The sequence below is a fragment of the Nothobranchius furzeri genome, chromosome 15 (genome assembly GCF_043380555.1).
Source record: "Nothobranchius furzeri strain GRZ-AD chromosome 15, NfurGRZ-RIMD1, whole genome shotgun sequence".
NCBI lineage: Eukaryota > Metazoa > Chordata > Actinopteri > Cyprinodontiformes > Nothobranchiidae > Nothobranchius > Nothobranchius furzeri.
The window spans coordinates 29,615,046-29,633,440 of record NC_091755.1 but is presented as its reverse complement, the minus strand read 5'-3'; the positions used below and the strand labels follow the sequence as shown (position 1 = coordinate 29,633,440).

The window sequence follows — 18,395 nt, the reverse complement described above, 5'->3', positions numbered from 1 at the left end:
CTGCAAAAGGACTCGGTAAATGAGAGTGACAGCTGCAGAGTTGATTTGTGCCGGAGATAAGTACCTGCAGCATCCTGCACTATAGGGACGTCATTTTTAACCGGAGACGGAGTGGCAATGATGGGGCTGAAAGCTGGTGTGTTGGTTGGCATGACAACACTCCGAGTGGCTCCCAAAGAGGCGCTGAGCAGAGAGTATGACAGACATGACGGAGAGAGGAGGTATGGGAGTGAGGGGAGAGGAGGTCGGAGGAGAGCGGGGGAAAGAGATGGGGCCTGGGAATGGAGGCCAGGCTGAGGCATGGAGAGGGGAGGCGGTGCTAGTGGTGGGGGCGGAGGAGGAGGTTGTGCAGGAGGGGAAGAAGGAGGTTCATTTTGGGTAGCACTAGTGTCAGCAGGGGTGGTAGGAGCAGAAGCGGTGGTGAGGCAGCCTTGTCCTGGAGAGACAGGTTGACCAGAAGGGGTGAAGGACAGGTGAGAAGGGGAGGGGGCACAAAAACAGGGGTCAAATCACGCACGCACACACACACACACACACATACACAGAGGGATGGGCAGAAGAAAGAGAAAGATAAAAGATAAGATAATGAAACAAATGAGGCCCATTCAAGACAAAGTAACCCAAACACCAGCCAAAACAACAATGATGAAAGCAGTGAATCATATTGGCAACATGTGAAGAAATGTGAAAATCACAGCTGGGCTGAGATAAAGTACAAGCAGAGAAATAATCTATTCAGTGTGATTTAGGAGGAAAAAATGCTGGTTTTTCTACTCTTTATGTTTTCAGTTCGACCCGCTAAAACTGCTAAAGTTGGCATAAAGCTGCAGGCGTGATGATCTCTGGCCAAAAGAAAATGTGAGAATGTGAATTAAGATCGATAACTCAGACCACTGATGTACAGAATGGAGTTTTTATGACGATGACCAAGCAAACTGTAAAATGTCTCATCCACAGCTCAGAACAAAAGGCAGCAGCATTTGTCATCAGCCTTCGTGGATCATGACTCACATTTCTATCGATTGTAAGTCAACCTACTGAGACAGGAAACGTGTGATTAACAAACGTCTGAAATGACATGTTTCTGGCTTTCTGAGAGAAAAAAAGGTGAGAGTGGATTAAGTGAGGCTGTGGGAAACTTGCTGTTAAACCACACAAAATCTAAACCTCTACTTGCTGACTCGGATGATTTAGACTTCCTCTCACCTGCTGGAGAGCTGTCGTTGCCTACGGGTGTGCTGGTGCAACTTCGGTCCTGGTTGGAGGACTCGGAGGAGAGGCCCAGCGGGCTGCTTCCCCCTCCTCCTCCTCCCATGTAGTCCAGGTAGTCATCAGTCTCGTTGATCATAGCGGAGGAGTAGTTGGAGATGATGCCAGGCTGGGACGAAACAGGCCCAGACACCAAGCCGGTGGCGTGCTGCATGTCGTCTCCCCTCTGGCCGAGCGGCATCACCTGGAAACAACCCAAAAGATCATCTTCCTACCAAAGGATTAAAACTCTGCCGGCTCTAATGACTCATTTACACACGTGCTTATTTGTTGGCACACAAACAGGATTTTTTTTTTAGTAGTCAAAAGTATTCTTTGAATGGATCAACCTCATTCTTTACTTTTCTGAGAACCACAAAATAATAAAACGGAACAAAGAGAACAAGAAAATCAGCATGCTTAAATCCGAGCACGGCACAGTTTGTACTTGGGTGTTTTAGTAGAAAAGAAAACGTACACGATCATTCCAGTGAGAAGATTTCAATAATAATAATAACGTCAAAAAAACAACATGTCATTGACTAGTGTGACGGGAAATTACTTTCTGTTTTTCTCTGAATCGGACTCATTTTACAGGAAACAAAGCACTGCTAAACAGTGAACCGACAACAAACTGAGCAAAACTGGTGCAGGAGTTCTAAAAACATATTTTTTATCAGGAAATTCATGGAAAAAACCATAAAAATACCAATTTTTTTCTTTCTTGGTGAAAAATGGTGTGTGTGGTTTTGGGTAGTTGCTTTTGTACCTGGGATGGGACTCTGTCGAAGTTCTTTCCGAGCATCCGCCTCATGTGCTTGCGAGCGTGCGAGGTCATCTGGTGCTTGAGCAGGAAGGAGAACTGGCAACCCTCTCGGATGCAGTGGAAGTGGCTGTTGACTTGGTTATACTTGCAACCTGCCCAAGAGAAAGCAGCGGCGGCGGTGAACTCTCCATTCAGATCAATTTGTCTCTGGCTCATTGTGAAGCATCCCAAAAAACAAACAGCTAAGGGCAATAATACCAACGTGAGTGGGCTGATTAGATTAAGATGAAATATTTTTACTTCTTTTATTTCATGATATAGCTCCGACAAAAGAGGGATTGGGTTCGGAAGTGTACATGTAGGAGGAATATTAGATCACCGGTGTCACACTGAGCAAGTCAAGGCTTCTGTGCTCTAAACCTGTGGAGCTCTTTTATTACACTGACATGCTTTATTCAATTAGGAATTTACATAAATAAATTCTCATTTTCTGTGGGCCAATAATGCACACATCCCTCCAAACCAAAGTAAATATACGATTATTACCATATTAAATTCATTTCTCAAAGTATCTCCCTTGCCATCCCTCCTTTTGTTCTGCTGTCTGCGTCGTCGTCTTCTGTTGGTTTTCTCCTGTTTTAACTGGTCTACCTCTAATTGCTTTATGATTTCAAATTAAATGATTGTTCCGTTTTGTGCCTGTTAATCGAATACCATTATATAAAAGCAGGCAGAAATAATTGAAAGAGTTGGGCAGGTGGATGCTCTAGGATGTCAGGAACTATGGTGCTCAGTTTGGGGGAAGAACATGTCTGTGTCATCAAAACAGCTGCGGCACACACAACGTTTCAGACACGCAAAGATGAGCAAATAACAGTAACCCGTGTGACACCGGGGCCCTTTTGTGAGACAGAAACCAGGTAACATCATCAGCAGTGCTCCGTTTAATGTTGCTGCCATGGATACTGGCAACCCATCAATTCTTTATGACGAGCGCGCCCGGCGATGGTAATCCTTTCTGGGTTTTTTTCTCTCCCCTCTCTGACTAAACAATGCAGTTGGCAGATCAGGCTGGGGACAAAAAACAGCTGTTTAGGGCCCAGTTTTGTTTGCTTTGTCTCTGTGCTCTGAAAAGCTTGTGTAACCGCCTGAAAAAAAAACAGATCACTTTTAATTCACTTCTGCGCGATGGCAGCGGTGGTGGCTGAGGCGCAGCTCCACAACACAAACAGGCTAAACCAGACAAGCCAGATAATTAACAAACACAAACCTAATTGCTCATTTCTGACAGGGGCAAAGGAAAGAGGGAAAACAACCTGGATGCGATTGCCCTCTTTGACATTATTGCTCATATAGTAGCACAGGCGAGACTTCCTTTGGGACTCGAGGTGCCATTGTGAATACACAAAACGGAGCAACGACGTCTGCGAGGCACACTTGCTTCGTGGCTTTTAAACCGCTCACAAAGCCCAACGCCGTGTTTGCCAACACTGGTCTCTCTCCCTTTGTAAACACAGAATATCCTCTTGCAACAGCCAGTACAGATCAATCTGCGTCTTCCTCCCTGTAACTCTGTTTAATCCACGCGACTCTCTTGTCAAAATACGATTAACAAAGAAGCTGCTCGGGATGAGTTGGAGGTTTTTGTGAGAAGACTCAAACGGGTCAGAAATGAGCCGGGATCTGGGAGATTTGGGTTCTTCTTACCCAGCCTGCCGCACTCCTCCCTCTTGGTGAAATACTTGAAGCCGTTGGCGGCTCGGCGCTCTGCCTTCTCGTGTTTCTTGATGTGCCACGGCAGCTTGGTGGTGATGTTGGTGACGAAGAAGCAGCCGGGCCTCAGACAGTGATAGTGGCCCCTCATTCTGAACTCGCAGTGCTGCAGGGAGGGGTGGGAGGGTAACTTTATTTAACGCACGTTGTGAATAAAGTCAACACTTTTCTATTCTGGCTGTACAATTACTTTTTATTAGGCTCCTCACCACACACACACACACACACACACACACACACACGTGCATGCACATGCAAGCACACACACTTCTCTCCAACATGTCTGTACACTGCCATCTGTTTGTGAGGCTCAGATCCCAAAGGACCAGGCCAAATAAGATCTGCTCCGTTCAGGAGATGGAGACTAAAGGGAGGAGGAAGAGGAGGACAGGGGAGCAGAAGGAGAAAGGGGAGGAGGAGGCGGGGACTTTTCGTGAGATGGGTGATTTTCGACACATTAATGAATTCATTTAGACGTTTTCCAAATACTGGCTCATGAGAGCAGGCAGGGGGGATGCCATTTAGGTTTCATTTGCCAAGCATTCCCCTGATTTTTGCCCTATTCCAGACAGCCTTGTTTACTGTGCGAGTGACAATGATTTATTGGGTAATATCAGCTAAATTGGCCTTTTCTGAGAGGAGAATGCGGCAGTCAAAATGACATCATTGACATATAAACAGGCATTACTGGGGTGAGTCGACTGTCTTTCTCAGCAGAGACGGAAGACGGGGAGCAGTGGTTGTGAAAGCCTTGAGTCAAATAACCTCAAATACGGGTCTAATAGATAGAATACTTCACAGTTAGAAAGCTCGGAGGGATGACAGGCAGCGCTCCGACTCCTGGCTGAGTTGTGAGGGATTCACTCACCTGGTTGGGACAGAGGCACTGCAGGGAGTAGTAGGAAAACTGGTCACGGACGTTGACCAGGTTGTTGTTGGGGTTGATGTGGTCCAAACAATGGGACTCTGCTTTCCCAGACGTCTTACACACGTACTTGCAGTTTCCAAACAAGCAGTGGAAGTGGAACTTGTTGGAGTACTTGCAGTCGGTAGCCAAACAGGGATCACTGGATGCACAGAAAAAATAAACATTTGGATCAAATAGCTCCCTCCGTAAAAGCAACACGTTTAAAGGAGAAACGATTGCCCCTCATACTTTTCCTGGAACTGCAGAAAACCAGGTTTGACTTGTGGCTTGGCATTTTCCAAGGACGTGGTGGCAAGAAGGGAGTTTGCCGGCAGGTTGGGCATCGAGGCCGGCATCTGAGGGATGCTGCCGGTCAGCTGCTTCCAGGGCAACAGGGAAGGAGGAGGAGAGCTGTAGCCACCAGAGGAGGTGAGATTCGCCACATCCATGGAGGGGTTACTGGCTATAGAGACAGGGGCGACGGGCTGCAGCGGAGCGGCCTCGCTGGACTCTTTGCCGTCACTGAACTGGGACTCTGGTTTTACTTTCAAGGTGGCTCGAAGGTGGAAGCTACGAGACGAGATGGGACCTCATTTTTATACTGATCAATAAAGCAAAGCGGTTTATTTTCCAAACAAGAACCGGCGTGACACTCACTTAGCGTGTTTTATGGCCCCATCCACGGTGCTGAAGAGGGCACCGCAGTCCTCTACCAAACAGTGGAAGTGCACTTTCCGAAGAAAGTCACACTGAGCCTCACAGAAGTCATCAGTGTCAAACCTTCCCATGGACAGGAAAGAAAACACTATAAATATACCGCCTCCTTAAACAAAGGGGATAACTGGTCCGACTCGACTGCAAATATTTTCTGATTTGTTTTACTGGAAGTTATCGAATTCCTGCAGGATTGGATTCTTTTTATGTTTTAAATAGCTTTTACAAAAACAACCTTCCAGGAGCAAAGACTTTAAACAGAACTTATTGTTTTCAAACAATGAAACTTCAATGAAAATGATATGTCTTTGTCATTTTACCTCCGGAGGTATGTCCTCCAGATCTCAGAGGGATTTTCAGGCCTCTTCAGCACTCTGCTCAGATACTGCGCCGCCTCGGAGGAGTCGTTGGCCTGGCCGCCCTCCAGCTCTGTTTTTAGGTGCATGGCATTGAAGAGGGCGGGGTTCACCTGTGACATCTACAAAACACAAACGAGGTTTGAAAGCATGTGGTTTTTGAACGTTAGCGACACTGAAAACCAGCAAACAAATGCACGCAGGATTTGGTAAAGCTAAAAAGAGCTGCTGGAGTTCAGGCCAGACATGTTAGCTAAGCATCCTCTGGTGGGTGGGTGGGGGTGGGGGTTAACTCTTTCATGTGGAGGCTCGATTCAAAACTTGAGCAGCCTGACATGACAGAAGCTGAGTTTAATGATTGACGGAAAGATTTAAAAAACAATGTGTGTGTATGGCAGGGAGGCGACTTGATCAGTTGTCGAGAACAGAAAAAAAATGGAGATTAATCTGCCATTACATCACCAATGTGATGGAAAGCACCCAGAACATTTGTATCAGTCGGATAAGATATATGGCTGAAGCCGCGTCCATTTTAATCTTCACAAAAACACGCACACGCTCAAATTTCCATACGCTAACATTTAGACTTGTTAAAAAATGAGGGCAGCGCCTTCCTGTTTTTCCTCCTCCGACTTTTTAATCAAATAATTTATAAACTCCATAAATAAATGTAGAGTGAGGCGGGGCGAGAAAAGTATAAAGGGGGGAGAGAAAAAAATGGACGGCAAGTTCAGAACGGCTCATCAAAAAACAAACATCTCTATATATCTGGCGTGGCACCCAGCTCCTGCTTCATTATATTAATTTGTGAGAGGTGCAGTGAAAATTACACCGTGTGAAAAATGGCTGGAAAATTTAAATGATACAAACTCATCTTATTAGCAGCGAAACATTAAAAAACAAACAGGCCCCTCCGTGTCCCGCTAATTTGTCTTGGGATGAAAGGCGTTTGATGGATGGATCTTACCTTATTCATAAGCGAGGATAAAAGAGATGTATTCCCTGGAACAGGGTGCCCGTTTGATTCATTACTGAAACAAGGAAAATGAACAATGTTTAGTCAAGATTTGCATGAGAACAGTAAATATTCCTATTTATCACCAAGGTGTGACAGTATAACAAACTCAAACACAGCACTGTCTTTTCAGGAAATGAAATAAAACAACGATTGTTGGTTCCTTTTTAAATACTAGTGCTTATAGTTTTTTGTTGATAAAAAAACATTCGTATTTTTGGATTTACCAGTGGTCCTTCTTGCTCAGGTCCAGGCTGTGTTCCTGTGTGGAGTCTTGCGAAGCTCCAGAGTTGGTGTCCACAGGCTCCTGCTTCACTTGAACCAGATTGAACTGGCTGGCTGAAGCCGGCTGCCCGTTCCCTGAGGAATCAAACCAGAGACGGAGAGAAGAGACAACAAAGTTATTGTTGGTCAGCAACAATACCCCGTGACGAGATCCAATCTGACTTCTGTCCAGGCCCGAAAAGAATACTCCGAGTGATAATTATTGCAGAATTATGTCAGGCCGTCAAGCCTTTTAGATGGTGATTGAGAGGCGGGAGATATGAGGGAAAAAGACTCCTTTTTCTGCAGCACTTGTCACAACTCATTTGCCAGGCTGCCTCTTAACTAGTCATTAAGTGAGATGCTAATGCTGAGGGAAAGTGGCAGCCTCAGATTGGCCACCACCCCCTCCCTCCTTCCCTTCCCACCTTCTCAGGCTTCTTGTTGGCCTGACGACGGATGGCGGACGATGCCGCGGAGCATGCCCACGAGGAACGGGGGGGCGCTATGTCGGTCAGATTGGAGCTGACAGCCAATCAGATTGGTTCAAATAGCATGACCTCTCGATCACTTCACTCCAAATAGGTATTCGGTGAATGCTGTGAGTGCGGACAGGAGAGTCGAATTGAAATAAATAAACACCAGGGGACGACCTGAGGTAAAAAGGCTGACAGGAAGGTGAATTCTGACCCCCCCGCCTCCTCCCAATCCCAAGGGATTGAAATATTAATTTGTCCTCGGGCTATACAGAGAAGGCTGAGCTTCTGGCTGACAATAAGTGGTGGTTTATCTTAAAAAATGAATGTGAGTGGGAGGTGCACCACCTCTGGCACAACCTCTGAGACTTTAAAACTGGAGCGCACCAGCAGCTGTTATTGGTTTTGTGGGAAATCTGTTATTTAGGAATAAGGGACTTAAGGGGTAGTGACAGGCAAGGTCACGGGCAGCCGAGTGTGTGCCCTCAGCAATCAGCCCGGTGACAATCCTCTCCATTTTGTTGTGAGAGGATAAAAAAAATAATTCAAGATCAGCCAACACAAAGGGGGGAAACAGAGCAGAGTTTGCCCCGTTACAAAGATGACCCAAAGACATATCAGGCAGAATAGGAGTGGAAAAGCCAGTCTTAGGCCCTGTCAGCTGAAAGCTAGGAGATGGGGAAGTGTCAGTGTCAGTTCAGTTTGACAATGGCTGAGGTTGGAGGGGCTGTGTGTGTGTGTGTGTGTGTGTGTGTGTGTGTGTGTGTGTGTGTGTGTGTGTGTGTGTGTGTGTGTGTGTGTGTGTGTGTGTGTGTGTGTGTGTGTGTGTGTGTGTGTGTGTGTGTGCGTGTGTATGTGTGTTTGGTGGCTGGGTAGATGGGGGGGCTGAAAAGAAAACAGCGGTCAAACATTGATGCTTCTGGTTTGAGGTCACTGAACGTGTTCGGAGCCCACGTCCAACCCTCCATCCCTTCCCCCAACTTCATAAGAGTGTACCCAAAATTAACCAGCCAGACGAATCCTGCCTTGTCGTTGACAATTAAATCAACTCGCAGACAAAATGAGAGCATATCACATCAAGAGCCGCCGCGCACTGTATGATCTGCGTATGATCACGGGCTGAATGCAATACCGCGTCTACAAATGTGAAGATGAGTTGACTTTTTAAGTTGGATTAGGAAGAAAAAATCCACTTCGTGGAATTATTTTCTTCTATTCACTTCCCAGGGAGGGAAAACAAATGAGTTTGACTCAAAGCAGCTTCTTTCTGGAAATTATCCAGGAATTATGTACCACCATGTAATTACTCCGGATAAGATACAGAGCTTGTGAAAGATCATTTGTACCGTGTGTCTAATTAGTAAACCCTTCAGATGCTTGAATCTCTGGGAAAAACACTTAGGGGTAAATTAGAGTGGAACATTAATAAAAACGAAAAAAAAGGAGGAAGAAATACAGAATGCAGAAAAAAAGGTTCAATTCACTGCAAAAGAAGTAAAGATGCAGTGAAAAATAGCCTCAAGCGCTATGAGTTTTCTCACACCTTTTTTTCGACAGAGACGCACAAACCACTTCCTCCTCATTTTAGCCCCAAATGTCCTGTTCACACATTTTATGAAGCAAATATGAGAAACCGAACCACAGCTAACCCCCCATCCTGTGTTTGCATGAACGTTTACAAAAATTCTACATGATTGATTTAAAACCTTTTCATTCTGAGCAAAGAGAAGCAAACTGTAGTCAAACGAGAGGAGGGGGGCACCGTCTGGAGGCCCCACCTTCAGCTGGTGGTGGAGGTACCTGCTGGAGGCCCAAAGGTGGAGCTCAGCCTGACAGCCCGGGCTCCCTGGAGCAGCTCTCCCTGGACCTGTCCCGCTCCATGAACACCACCGGGAGTTGTTATCCCTCCCACTCCCAAAATCCGGAGCATTTCCAATCCCCCCCCCCCCCCCCCCCCCCCCCCCCCCCCCCACACACACACACACACCTGCTCAGTCTGAGAAACCCGTGGCACCGCACTCTGTTGTGCATTATCAGAATTAAACGCTTTATTTTCATTTTAAAGGGTTTGTTCTGATAAACACAAACAAGCCAATTACCTCCAAACTTATTTGAATCGTGTTTATGCTAAACAGTCACTGACGTGTTTGTGGGAAATCAAAAGGTTTCTAGAAACTCCAGAAGTGCATCTCTGCTGATGTGTGTCTTCCTTGTATCGGAGCCTGTTCCCCTCGCTCTGGTGCGTTGAGTCATTTCTACCTCAGTGATTTCACTTCTTTTTTTTTTTAATCAGTTTGCATAGAGGATTTGAAAAATCTTTTTATTTTTTCTTGCAGTTTCTGAACTTAATTTCATTCCACCTCCATTTGCTTGGAACGAGCGCCGACAGAGATAAGAGGCCGATGATGAGGAAACATGTTTGACAAAATGCCCCGAGAGCCCCCCCCCACTCCCAACATCATAAGAGACTTTTACGGGCTCTACTCTCCCCTGTCAGCGCATTTATCTCCAAATGGTTTGTAGGTATCTACCAAACGATCAACACAATAACAGAGCAGAGGACCTTTAAGCATGAAAGCAGAGGTCCTCCTGTCTTTCTCCACTTTGGGATGAGGTGACCTCTGAGTGCACTTCCTCTGCTCCGTCCACAGCCAGAAAGAGATAAAACCTTGCCTAAACATGTTATTAATTCGCTCCAGATGTCGCATTTATACAAAAAACATAATATTAAAGCTTCAGTGTTCTTTTATTTGTTAGATTTACGAGGTTTTCTAATTATCGGTGAAGTGGCATACCTGCATCTGGGTTGCTGGAGGGCTTCAGAGCGGCAGCTGCCAGTCTGGCCATCATGGGTGAAATCAGACCCTTGCTTGCTGAGATCTTCTCCATAATGGATGCAGCTGCGAAGGAAGATGGAGTAGATGCCATGGGGGCATCTCCCCCCACAGTGGAGCCTCCTTGGGTCAGTGAGTCTGTGTGCATGGAGTGCGCTCCAGAAGACGCGGTTGTTATCAGGCCTGAGGAAGGCGGAGGCGGTTGGAGGGGCAGCCTGGGCATCAGGGGGAAGAATGGATTGGAGGTGGCCAGAGCACTGTTTGACAGAGCGAGGGCCACCGGCATGTTGGTGGGCAGAGTCTGAGTCAGCAGGCTTGACATGCGCTGGCCCGTGCTGGGCATCGACGGGGTCGGCTTCAGGGTGTGGCTTGGCATGGCGGCGGTGGACGTGGTCAACATGTGTGGAACGGTGGTGGACTGCTGCGTCGTGGGCGAGGCACTCAGGCTTGAGTTCTTACTGCTGATGGCGGAGAAGTCCATCAGGTCGTCGTTGCTGGATTCCTCTGGTTCGTCCTTCGGGGCCAGAAAGGTGGAGGAGAGGCCCATGACGCCGGAGGAGCGGATGTGCCGACGCTCGTGTTTGCGTTTGTGGGAGGTCATCTGGCTGGTGGAGGTGAAGGTGAAGCCGCAGCCTGAGCGGATGCAGTGGAAGTGATTGGTAGCCTTGCTGTAGACGCAGCCCTCATACTTGCACTCCTCATACTTGTAGAACTTCTTGAAGCCGTCCTTGGCATATGCATCGTCCTTGATGTGGTAGCTCTTGTGCTTCTCGATGTCACACTTGTTCTTGAAAGTGAACGTACAGCCGGGGCGTCTGAGGACAGAACAAAAGGTCAATAAAACATTCGATATGGTGCTCTAAGTCTTGGAGGATTGGAGCGATTTAGTGACCAACCATTTTTTCAGTCATGTGACTTTCAGAAAATGTCAGCTGAAAGTAAACCTGGGGTTATTTCTCTGTAATTATGTCAAACCCTCGTAACCTTCAAGGGCATGATCTTCAAATAAATGTTTGAGTTCAGTTCTAAGAACTATTTCCTTCAGTTTATTTTTATTTTTCAAAAGAGGGTCTGCTTATGTTTCGTTTTTTGACAGTCACAACTTATTGCTGCAGTAATGCAAAAAAAAAAAAAGGTTTTATTTAAAAGCTCCACCTAAGATTTATTCACCTGCAGTGGAAGTGTGTGGTCTTCTGCCCATAGAACTGGCATCCAACTGTGCCACAGTCCTCGGTGGCACGGAATCTCTGGAAGCCGTCGTTAATCAGCTGGGCGTTCTTTTTGTGGAAGTTTTCATGGGTCATGACATCTGAGGTGCTGGTGTACACCTTGCTGCACCCCACCTGCGAAGCAGAGACAAAGCACGGTAATGGAAAACCAGATCTGGGTCGCCGGCGTGCACGTGAGTTTCGGTTTGCGAGAGACCCTAAAAAAAAGCAGCTTCTGAAATGCGCTGCTTTAAAGAGATCTGATATACTGTACAACCTGCAGAGAAGGGAGCTCACTGTGGTTAAGAAAATGCTAGTGGCCTAGAAATTAGTAGAAGAAGGTTGTTTTCTCACATTCAAGGTTTAATGTGGTAAAGCGCATGCGAGCATCGCAGGTTTCATATTAAACCTGAGATTGGAAACAATCTTTGTCATCGATAAGATAACTGGATAGCATAGCATAGCATAGTTTATTTATATAGCACGTTTAAAATGCAGCATGGGAGCTGCCCAAAGTGCTGCACAGGCTAAAACAAAACACAACCATTACAAGGAGCTAAAACAAAGGATAAAAATCTCAATCAAAGGCAGATAAAACATGATGAATACTAACAACACATTAAAACAATGATACAATAAATCACTAAAACGAGTCACTGTCTAAAAGCCAAAGTGTAAAAGTGGGTCTTTAAACGAGATTTAAAAACCGCCAGAGACGGAGCCTGCCGAACTCCAATGGGCAAAGAGTTCCAAAGCTTTGGGGCAGCATGCACAAATGCTCGATCCCTCAGCGATTTTAGTCTCATCCGCGCCGTGTACAGCAGCAAAAGGTCAGCCGACCTCAACGTGCGGGTGGGCACATATGGAGTGAGAAGGGCAGAGAGGTAGCGAGGTGCCAGGTCATTGAGTGCTTTAAAAAAAAGTCAGTAACTTAAACTGCACTCTGAAAATGACAGGGAGCCAGTGAAGATGTCCCAGGACAGGGGTAATGTGGCTACATCGGTGTGTACCCGTCAAGAACCGGGCAGCAGCGTTCTGAACAACCTGCAGCCGATTCAGGGCAGAGTCTGGAACACCAACGAGGAGGGCGTTTGCATAGTCCAGGCGAGAGGTAATGAAGGCATGAATGACTGCCTCCAAATGCCTCCGTTTCAGGATTCATCTGAGGTGAGTAAGGCGGCAAAGCTGATAAAAACAAGACCTCACTACGGAGTTTATCTGTGGCGCCATTGTGAGTCCAGCATCCAGCTTGACCCCGAGACTCGTCACACACTGTTTGGGGTTAAGGGTTAAAAGGTCACAAACAGGGTGAGAGCCATGGTGGTTGCGGGGGTCAAAAACAATAAACTCAGACTTCTTTAGAAGATAGATAAAGAAAGGGACTGAAACTACAGTATCTTCCTGGCAAAGCTGCCTTTCAGAAAATGAAATTCATATTTGGAGTACGATGGTGGAGTTGCTACGAACTTACTGTAACTCGGAGGAAAAAAAATCAGGGGTGGTGGGGCAGAAGAAACCACACGGGAGAAAGATGACTATCTCTGTCTTTAGTTTAAAATGTTCTGGTGCACACAAGTGCTTTGAGCCAACAACGTGGGAAAAAACTGGTAGTGTTTGAAATGAAAGCAGCCTTTGTTTATCATCTGCCACACAAACCGGGCAACTTCTCCATACTGAGTCAAACAATGAAGAAATGCCACTGTGTGTTTTTTCCACCTTAAATCATGGGAACCGATGCCAACGTCTGCAGGTTCTCAGTCTGTTAAAACATAGGCTGAAACGTCCTAATAACAATTAGGTTGCATAAGAAAGTATATATCTGGAGCCGTCGCGTGCTGCTGCCCACGGCTGTGTGACACGCTGAAAAAAAGCAGATGTACCAAAAATTAAACAAATCCAGAAGGGCGACGCTCATTTTCAACAGGCTGCTTGGTACTGAAAAATAAAAAAAAGTAGAGTTCATATAAACACTAAGCTAAATTTTTGCCATGCCAATTAAGGAGCGAGAGAGTAAGGAAGGTAAGAAAAGCACCAGCTGCCTTATTTTAAGTTTGTATTTATCCAAACAGCTCTTTAAAATGGCATCATTTAAAATGGCAGTTATTCGTTGAAGGGATTTGAAATCTTCAAAAAACCTAGATTTAGAACAAGAATGAAGGAAATGAGCATATCTGTGAATGGTGTGAAGTTGTGGAATTGCCTGGACAGAGAATGGAAAGAGTCAAGAACTCTAAAAGTGTTCAGTCTACACATTAAATCATGTGTGTTGAGTGGATATGACAACGGACAATTGATGTGGACATAATAATTAACAAATGTGAACAGTTACGGGACTGAAAGAACTGGTGAGGGACTGCACAAATATAAATTGATATTTAAGTTTAAAAAGGGGGCAGAAATAATAAGATTTTTCTTCTATCTGCTCCCTTTCATTCAAATATATATTGTGTTTTTATGAATATTGTTTAGTATCTGTTGTGTTATTTTTTTATTGAATGAAATACAGATAATAAAAATAAAATAAAATCATTTGATTTCTCAGATTAAGGAAACCTGCTTGACTCTCTGTAACGTTGTGCTGATAGCGCAGCTTCTCTTCACTATAAAAGTTATTTAAAGGTATTTAATAGACAGCTTTGGTTTCTGTAAGACCTGAGTTCTAGGTTTCCTATCAGTTACGTGTGTTGTGCGGCAGTTGAAAGGCATTTGAATCATGAGTTTTGTATTTATCTCATTCCACTTTATACTTGAGCACGTCAAACCAGTTTTTGCCTTTTTGTGATCGCGTGCATGAACCTCCACACGCGCCCTGTTTACATGTTTGTGGGTTTACTGTAGGTTTATGTGTAAGGTGGAGGCGGAGCTGTTCATCTGTGTGTAGTGTACCTGCATGCAGTGGTAATGGGTGCTTTTTCCATTCAGGTGGCAGCCGTGGTAGTAGACGCTGCAGTCGTCCAGAGGGCTGAAGCGCATGAAGCCGTGCTGCAGGGAGTTGTCCCTCTTCTTGTGCATGTTGTAGTGCCTGATTACATCCTGCTTACTGGTAAACCTCTGAAAACACACGAGGGGGAGAAATATGGAGCAACAGGTTGGTGTTTATTTAAACCATGCACAGGATCAGCAACAAGTCACTTTATCTGTGTGGAGGCAGCAGCTGCAGCACGCATGAGCCAGTTGGCAGTTGGGGCGGGATGTACACACCGCAACGGAGAGAACCAGGATTTCTTTTAACGATGACACGTTCTGTGGTTATTGATTTACTCTGCATATATCTCAGTTGTGTCCTTTCCAAAAGCGCGGGGACTCTCAGGAGAAGCCTCCGCGCGGAACACCAAATGCGCTCCCCGAACGCATCTATGTTTAGTCTGAACCTTTCAACAAAACACATTTTTCAAATTAAGATGAATCAATTGACATGCAAGATCACAGTTCTTGTGTTTCTTTCAGTCTGGAAGAAATTATGTTCCGTGCAGATGGTTTCTCAGACGTGCACAGGGGAAAACAGAAGACAACAGAAACAAACAAACAAGTCAACCAAATAAAAAGAAAAAAAACATTTTCCCTTTCAATTCACTGAGATATGATTCCATTTTTAATTAAAGCACTAAACGCTTGCCTTTTTGGTGCCGCTTTCCGTTGTAATGATGAATGAATATGCTAAGAGACCCGCCTTCTAAAATTACAAATAAATAAGAAAAAAAACTCCCTCCCACATTTAGGAGTCGGGAAGGAGAAACAGGAAAAGTTCGCTCAGCAGAGACCTGCTGCAACCAAATCTGCTGTAATTGGGTTTAAGCTGATGCTACAGAAACTGTAACAGGAGAAGCTTGAATCAATGAGACATTTCTGTCTTTAACCCACGTCTATCTGCAGTTGTGGGAAAAAAAAACATCAGAAAGACGTATTCTAAAAAGAAACTAATTGCTGTACAAAGTAGGGTAATTGCTGTGTGTCGTGTGTTCCACACAAGTAAAAACACGGAGATCTCACACAGCTGCTCATTTCCTTTCTCCTGGATGGTTTCCCACTGTACGACTCCGAGGCTCTTGTTGGAGCGAACACTTCATTAGGATTTTTAATCAAACTAAGAAATGCTTCATCACTTTCTGAATACTTTAGTTTTTTTCTTCTTCTGAAAAACCCAGATGTCCGTCCCACTCCACGAGCTCTCTGGTATTTAATGCGGGGACGATGACCGGAAGACAAGTTGAACCGTGGTCACGGTACATTCGATCCATCAAGTCGTCCAAAATAGGCCACGGAGAGAGAGAGCTGACTGGGAAAAAGATCTCATTTTCAGTGGAGTGGTGATGAAGGTTGGGAGCCACTCGCTACATTTATTTTAGGATTCCCACTAGAGTGGCAAGATGCGCACTCTCCAACAAGCCCATGAAAGGAGAATGTCAGGACTCAGCCAATCGCCCGCAGGCTGGCAGACGGATAATATTCCAGGAGTGTGTGTCATGTAACATTTCATGAGTTATCGCTCTGAAAAGGACTGCTCATCACAGCCTGCCAGTTTTTTTTTTCTTGTTTATTTTTTTCAGTGTATTGACATCCCTGAGAGCCGGCTTCCCGTATCTGTGTTTCCACGCAACACAAAAGTAACAGAGAAACGAGGGCCCGACCATGGAAATTGCCACGATAACCTGAACTAACACTCTAAATAATGACATGAAATGATTTTTCCTTTGTGTTCACCAAGAATGTGTCTCATCAGACTGTGAAGTGGGATTCATGCAGAAAATGAAAGCGCAGATCTGGGTCTTCTCACCACATAAACAACATTTATCGAGGGGTAATCTCTTTTGATGGGGACTCTGCAGCAAAGATGGCTTAATTCAGAAAACCCCACAGCTCTAACTGAGCAGATTTTTTCTTAAATGTTTTTACGTCTTTGACAAATCTGCCCGTGTTTTGCCAAGCTCCCTCTGGCCATGTGCTGCAGCTAACTACTACGATCTGCCTTGTGTTTTTCTTCCTCTCGTACCGCGGCGTTCATGACATGTTGTGGGACCAGGGAAAGATTAATTAGGTGAGAATGGATTAAAAGCAAGCCCCTTACAGTGGCAGTAGCTTAAAAAAACAGAACCAGTAGATAAAACAGCTCATATTTCAGCGTTATAAAGTGTTTTTGCAAGCTGTGCCTGAGAGTGACCGAAACTGAACAGATGTAAATATCAGCAGCTTGTTCAGCAGGCTAACTTCTCATCTGTGTAAACTGTGGCTGGGTGTGACCACGTCCTATTTGTTTATCCAACGACCATCGCATCTCTTTTATCATGTCCTCTGGATTTAAAACTCCCTGTCCCCTTTTAATAACAAAAAAAAATGCTCTTTTTGGCTAATTTGCAGGTTTAAATGAAAGATTGGATGGTTTACATTTGCAAACGCACCGGTTGCATGTTAGATGTGTATGTGGAGAAAGATTAACAAGGTACTCACGCTCACCTGGTAGTTACACTCAGGGTCCATGCAGTGATAATGCTCTCTGTATTGGTAGGCACAGTGCACGTGTCCACAGTGTTGACTTCCAGAGAACCTGAAAACCAAGTCACATGACGTCGTTTAACACAGAGAAATGCTCAAAACCATGCAGAGTTTGTGTTGGGGGGGGGGGGGGGGGGGGGGGGGGGGGTGGAAGTGATCAACAGCCAATCAAGAACAAGTATTTTTAAATATGCCAGAAATTAGACAGAATAAAACAGGCGATTGAGCTCTGAGGCAATGTGTTGGTCTCACGTGTCACCTTCAGAGTAACACAGCTCACCACACCTTCAAGCCGACTGCTGCTTTCCACACTCCAGCACAAATTACCCGTCTGTCACACCAATTTCAACCAAATTATCTTCATTTATTTCCAAAGGAGCCATAAGAGACACTTATTACTCCAAAACCCTTTCTCTTCTCTCAGACACTAAAACATTTGGGTATTTTCTTTCTTTTAAATTGCTGTGAAGGTCCTTGTCAAATCAATTTACGGTCCTTTCAGGTGAAACACTGTTGAGCTTCATGAGGAAAGGGTCAGATTGGGTGCTGCTCAGGAGACCACAAACCAAATCTGGTGATAGTTGGGTGAAATAAAAACAAGGCGACTACTTGCTGCCGCACAGACGCTTTTATGGTGGTGATTATAAGCCTGACAATGATGAGTGTTAAAATCCTCCAATTACCAGTGAAAACACACAAATAAACATTTGCAGTGCTGCTGCCAAGGACTCCATCTGCTCCAGTGCAGAGGAGAGGGGGAAAAGCGGGCTAAGTAATATTTTTTCCATCTCTGTCTTTCCTTGTTAGGATTATCCCAGAGCTGCATTTACAGATCACTTTGCTCAGTTCATTAAGTTAATTGAACAGCCGATCCACTACTGTTTTTAAGTTGTGAGTGTTTGTGCGTCTTTGTAAAAGTGGGAAAAAAAGATCTTTGGTAAGATCTGACAGTTTTTTTAACCCTCTGGAGGCAGGCGTTGCAGATTTACAACGTTAAAACCTAGCTACCTGGTTACTCCACGTACGTATTTCATGAGCATTTTTAACTCAGAAGTACCCCTGAAGGACTTAGTTGTTCGTCCTTTTATCAAAACTTACTCTGAGCCTGACGGGGTTAACAAGTCCGAACCAGTCAGACTGTGTGCACAATAAAAACCAACATCTGCCCTGGCTATTAATGTTCTTTATACTGTTCTTTCACATCCGCCATGATTAACACACGTAGTCCCCCCACGTCTCCCCCCGGAGACCATGGTCCACCCCTCTGCTCATCGCCCAGCTGTATCACTTTGCCTCTGGACAATTCCCACTTGCCGCGTCAGGGGGCCTAATGGGCCTCTGCTA

At 45.3% G+C, this 18,395-nt stretch overlaps 1 protein-coding gene across 6 annotated transcripts in view; it reads right to left on the bottom strand.

The window, feature by feature from the left end:
- casz1 (castor zinc finger 1) overlaps nt 1-18,395 on the bottom strand; it is a 212,189-nt gene that overhangs the window by 4,367 nt on the left and 189,427 nt on the right. For 3 of the 6 annotated variants that reach the window (XM_054745828.2, XM_015967634.3, XM_015967632.3), the window contains 14 exons: nt 17,007-17,103; nt 14,448-14,612; nt 11,524-11,696; nt 10,315-11,168; nt 7,007-7,139; nt 6,732-6,795; nt 5,729-5,886; nt 5,352-5,474; nt 4,944-5,264; nt 4,656-4,854; nt 3,722-3,893; nt 2,018-2,166; nt 1,207-1,453; nt 65-436 (listed from right to left, as the gene is read on the bottom strand). In XM_054745828.2, the coding sequence (XP_054601803.2) occupies nt 65-436; nt 1,207-1,453; nt 2,018-2,166; nt 3,722-3,893; nt 4,656-4,854; nt 4,944-5,264; nt 5,352-5,474; nt 5,729-5,886; nt 6,732-6,795; nt 7,007-7,139; nt 10,315-11,168; nt 11,524-11,696; nt 14,448-14,612; nt 17,007-17,103 (3,227 nt within the window). The remainder of the gene's footprint in view (nt 1-64; nt 437-1,206; nt 1,454-2,017; nt 2,167-3,721; nt 3,894-4,655; nt 4,855-4,943; nt 5,265-5,351; nt 5,475-5,728; nt 5,887-6,731; nt 6,796-7,006; nt 7,140-10,314; nt 11,169-11,523; nt 11,697-14,447; nt 14,613-17,006; nt 17,104-18,395) is intronic. The other 3 variants (XM_015967633.3, XM_015967635.3, XM_015967636.3) reach the window with 3 other exon arrangements.